Source organism: Tenrec ecaudatus, chromosome 1, assembly GCF_050624435.1.
Source record: "Tenrec ecaudatus isolate mTenEca1 chromosome 1, mTenEca1.hap1, whole genome shotgun sequence".
Lineage (NCBI taxonomy): Eukaryota > Metazoa > Chordata > Mammalia > Afrosoricida > Tenrecidae > Tenrec > Tenrec ecaudatus.
In genome coordinates this window covers 21,010,830-21,015,829 of record NC_134530.1, presented here as the reverse complement: position 1 = coordinate 21,015,829, position 5,000 = coordinate 21,010,830, and the positions used below count along the sequence as shown (strand labels likewise).

Here is a 5,000-nt window from a genome sequence, read left to right as displayed (position 1 = left end):
TCTGTTCTTGCGGATGGAGAGAGAGGCAATGCAGTAAGAGGAGAATGATATCAATGTACCATCTTGCAAGCCAAGGTCTTGAAGAGAGATTCTTGCCTTATGGAAACTCCAGGGGTTGGGAGAGAATTACTGGGAGACGGGAGCGGGCGGGGCTCAGGACGCGGTTATTCCTCCAGGTGAGACCGAGGTGCCAGAGGAGTTTTGGTTGGGGTACGGGTAGTGAATGGGCATTGGTTTGTCAGCAGAAAATCTTGAGTTCCCATCAGTTGCATTTATAAGGCTGTGACTCATGAGAGAAAGAAGGGTTTCAGGCAAAAAAAGGAGCAGAAAGTGGTACGAGAGACTCTTAGGTTGTGTTAATAGAGGTAGAAAGACCAACCTGGGGGAGAGCATGCTCATATTACTGTGTGCTTTGGGCTCAGTTGCTTGGCTTGCTCTAAGGAGGATGGAGTAAGGTGGACAGAGGAGGACCAGCATGGGGAGTGTGCTAGCGAGAGAGACAGGTGCTTTGGGAAAAGAAAGGTGTGTGGGAATAGGGGAAGCTGCCTTTAACCATCGGTGGGACAGAAAGTGTACAAGGAGGAAAACCCGCCTGGGCCCTTTCTACTTCTACTGCAGGTAGAGCCGCTTCCGAAGGGTGCTTAAGATTTCAGGATTCACTTTCCTTGCTTCCCCTTCTTGAATCAGCTCTCCTTCTGCCATTCGCCTCGTCACCTGCAAAGACAAGGGTCACTACCTTTGGGTTGGGTCTCTTGGGGGAGGTGGGACAATCGGTTTACAGGAAGAAGGCAAGAGAACAGGGCAGGTGGGTACCCATGTCCTAAGATGAGAGACTCTTTATTGCCTCTTTCTAGATCATTATATCCAATATTGAATACCAGGTAAGCAAGATAAGGACGAGCTTATTTCATTGGGTGAAGTCCATGTGAAAAATTTCACAAGTCAATAAGTAAGCATGGGCAATTTCATGCTCCCTTGCTTATTGCTCCTGCTCATACCTATAAAATCACTGGTTGTACATTTGTGTTACACAGATTTTTCTTTCTTTCCCCTTACAGAAGGTTCACAGGGAGGAGATGAGCCAGTCAGGGTGTAGTGTAGCACCGATGAAACATACAACTTTCCTCTAGTTTTTTAGTGCTTCCTCCCCTCCACTATCATGACCCCAATTCTACCTTAAAAATCTGGCTAGACGAGAGCTTGTACACGGGTACAGGTAAGAGCTGGAAACACAGGGAATCCAGGACAGATAGAACTCCCAGGACCAATATTGAGAGTAGCGATACCATGAGGGGAAGGGGAAGGTGGGGGAGAAAGAGGGAACCAATCACAATGATCTACATATAATTCCCTCCCAGTGTGATGGACAACAGAATAGTGGGTGAAGGGAGACATTGGTCAGTGGAAGACATAAAAAAATCATAAATTATCAAGGGTTCATGAGGAAGGGAGGGGAAAACTGGGAAGACATACCATGGGCTCAAGTAGAAAGAAAATGTTTTGAAAATGATGGCAACAAATGTGCTTGACACAATGGATGGATGGATGGATGGATTGTGATAAGAGCTGTTATTGGGGGCTCACAATCCATCCATCCATCCATTTACACAGATTTTTCTAAACCACAATAAAACACACAGCTATTAGGAAAACAGTTGTCTGCACATCAGTTAAATCCAAAGGTGAGTATTTGTAGGTAGTTATTTATAGAAGTGGGTCTGTATCTCATACACTGAAGACTTTGGCCATTCTGGCACTCTCAAATAAAGAAAAACAAACAAACAAACAAACAAACAACAACAAAACAAAGCTCACTGTCATTTAGTCAATTCCAACTCACAGTGACCTATAGGACAGGGTAGACCTGCCCTGAGATTATAACTCTTCATGGGAGTAGAAAGCCCCATCTTATTGCTGGTTGAGAGGCATCCTAGTGGATGGGGGCTGGAGGTATGGGAGGAGAACACGGAGAAAGGTTTGGAAAAACATCCAGTCCCTCCCTCGTTCTCCTTGTTCAGATCAGACAGCACATTTGATCACTTCCTTTCAACTCACCTCTGTCAGAAGCTCCAAGATGGGTCCTCTCCTCTGAGTAAACACATCGACTAGGGTCTGGATGAAGAAGGAGCCATTCTTGTCATGTCTATAGGAAATGTACCCTAGAAATTCCAAAAAGACCATCAGCAGGTGAGATCAGGGAACCTCCGACATTGTGGTAGGGGAAGGTGTCCATCAGTAAACCTTTGGATAGATAGGTGGATGATGAATGGAGTTGGTAGATAGATGGATGAATAGGTGGTTGAATGGATACATAGATGGGTGGTTGGATGGCCTTGGGAGGAGTGACACCTGAAGACATCTTATAGGAGAGGCTCAGGGCCAGGGTTTTTGGGTGAGGGGAAGAGGCGTGGAGGCCAGGCTATAGCGGTGGCCTGGGCCTGCCAGTAGTTCATACCCTCTACAGTGGAGTAGACATGCAGGGCATCTGTGTAGGTTGGGATGGTTTGGTGGCCGTCCTGTACAACCATCTTGATCTCTCCATCGACTGTTTCTCCAGCATCCCTTTGTTCTAAAACATCAAGACGAGGAGAAAGCAAAGTTCAAAAAGAGATAGACGAGGAGACAAAGCCACGGGGCAATCTAATAGTTCAAGGAAAGGTACATACGGCTTAGTTGGTAGGTAGGTGGGGCCTTGGGCCTAGGATTTGGGTTCATTAGCAATGATAAGGAGAAAGAATCTCAAAAAGATGGATGGACACAGTGGCTACAATAGTGGGCGAAACTGTAACGATTGTGAGCACGGCACAGGGCCGGGCAGTGGTCCGTTCTGTTGTACATAGCGTTGCTATGAGTTGAACCCTGCTTGATAGCACCTGACAACAACATAGATAATTTTGGGCTCTATGCTCTGGGTTCTATGTTCTTGTCTTTGTTCCCACCTCCTCGACAGGCCTGCACGATGTACACCTTGGGTTTGGCTCTCAGGGCCTGGCAGTTCTTGTTATTCAGCACCTCAAAGAGGTCATCCAGTTTGACCATCTCGCCATCCTCCCCCTTGAGGACACCTTCTAACCCATGTGCCATGAGCACCACAATGCCACAGCTGACGGGATCGCTCCGGGCATCCATGTCCTGCTGGAATTTGTCCAGCTCCTCCTGGAATTGCTGGAGGGAGAGGAATAGTCAGAGTCAGCAGGGCCCCAAAGCCTTCCCTTTGACCCAGCCCTTGCCTCCCTGAGACGGAGCTGGAGGCACAATACCTGGGCAGTGGGATCTCGCTTCGTGGTACTCTCAAATCCCAGCTGCTGGAACATTCGTTCTAGGGCATCCAGGTCAGCCTCACAACCTTCCCGGGCTTTGGTGACACACAGTGTCAGGGCCAGGCGGGCACCTGACATATCATAAACCTCCTGAGGCAAGAGAAAACAGAACCCAGCAAAGAGCGAAAGGTGAGGCAGAAGTAGGGGATGTGGTCCAAAGCGGCCCGCGGTTAGGGTGCTAGACAACAATACTGAATATCAGCTAAGTTTGAATTTAAGTAAAGCTCTGATTGGGTAACCAGTTGCTAGAAAAGGACATTATGGCTGGTAAATTCATCCGTGAAGGAAGCCTTCAATGAAATGGATTTGACACAATAGTTTCAAAACCAAGGACTCAGACATACCAACAATCATAAAGATGGCACAGAGCCAGGCAACTGTCAATAACAATGGTTGAGTATAACTACGGCCCAATGATGGCTGGGTGGTGTAAACACTTAAGTGCTAGGCTGCTCATAAAATGCTGGAGGTTTTAGCCCACTCAGAAATGCCTAGGAAGAAAGGCCTGGCGATCTACTTGCAAAAAAAAATCAACTGCTAAAAACAATGGATCATAGATCTATTCTGCTATCTGGGTATACCATAAATGGGAATCAACTCAATGGTAACTGGTAAAGCACCTGGCCATCGAGTATGAGTATGTCCCAATATGGCCTGGGATGTGGGCTACACAATTATTTGTTCTTTGTCCGACATTCAAATTTAGAGGGGCAATCTGCCCTTTTATTGGTCACATCTGATAACCTTTACCTGGGCTCTGTAGCAGCCCTGTGTGGATTCGAACAAGTTCTCGCTCCTCTCTGAGGTGCAGTTTCCAATACAGACACCAAATGTACGGGGGATTTTGAAGGTCTCTCCCAGGTGTCACAGCGGGTGACTGAAGCCTCTGGCCTCATCCTCTCCAAGAATGTTCTGAACGTTCCTCCAGTGCTTCCTCAGAATTTCAGAAGTGAACACTAAGGTCCTTATCTCATCCTAGCTGAGGAAGGAGGATAGTGGGATGCCATTTTCGCTTCAAAAGAGCACCGGGGCCCTGAGTAAGTAGTGATAATCATTCAAACGTTGAAAGGCGATGTGTCTGCTTGACCTTGACTACTCACACCTTTACCTTTCAGGGCTACAAAGTACCTTCCCGCTCAGCACTCAGGTCCCAAGTTTTCACTCTCCAATCTTTGCCCAAATACTAAACTTTTCTTTGTCACCTCTCAATGCCTCCAGCCCCCCTCCCCCCTCAGCCTGCACCCAGCCCACCTCCTCCAAAGGCTGAGGGTTGCTCATTTTCTTCTTTAAGTTGGAGTGTCTTCCTCAGCGCCTTTGTCCGGATCCTGCAGATCAAGAAAAGAGAGGTCGAAGGTTTCCAAGGGCACGCAGAAAGGGCGCAGGGGACAAAGCAGTTAGTTAATCGGAGTCTCCGAGACTGAAGAGGAACCCAGCAGCTGGCCCTGCTACATGTTAGAGTCAGACTTGGTCAGGAGATGATGCCCCATGAAGGGTATCCTCTCGTGACTCTCCCATGGTTCCTTCCATCCCCGGATGTCCCCAGAATGCCTTGACCCTTTTCACAAAGGTATCCTTCTAGATGCTTTCTTTGTGCTTCCCTGAGGACTCTAACCAGCCTCGGATGGAATCATCTCTCCCCCGAAGGCCTTGAGTTGATGGAAAGAGCAAGCATCTCTAGAT

General features: G+C 47.7%; 1 protein-coding gene across 1 annotated transcript; it reads right to left on the bottom strand.

Moving 5' to 3' along the window:
* Positions 1-609: 609 nt before the first annotated feature.
* Positions 610-4,598, bottom strand: CASP14 (caspase 14). Its single transcript, XM_075537614.1, has 6 exons — positions 4,572-4,598; positions 3,261-3,410; positions 2,940-3,165; positions 2,456-2,569; positions 2,056-2,159; positions 610-714 (listed from the first exon to the last, which is right to left on the bottom strand). Exons 1-6 carry the CDS (start codon positions 4,596-4,598, stop codon positions 610-612), a joined length of 726 nt encoding a protein of 241 aa, XP_075393729.1.
* Between the last annotated feature and the right edge of the window lie 402 nt (positions 4,599-5,000).

Coding starts and splice junctions, on each gene's coding strand:
- CASP14 (XM_075537614.1), bottom strand. CDS start 4,598: ATGAGCAACCCTCAGCCTTTGGAGGAG. Junction 3,411..4,571: donor ACCCTCAGCCTTTGGAGGAG/GTGGGCTGGGTG, acceptor CTCTTGCCTCAG/GAGGTTTATGATATGTCAGG. Junction 2,160..2,455: donor TGTCTACTCCACTGTAGAGG/GTATGAACTACT, acceptor TGGAATTTCTAG/GGTACATTTCCTATAGACAT.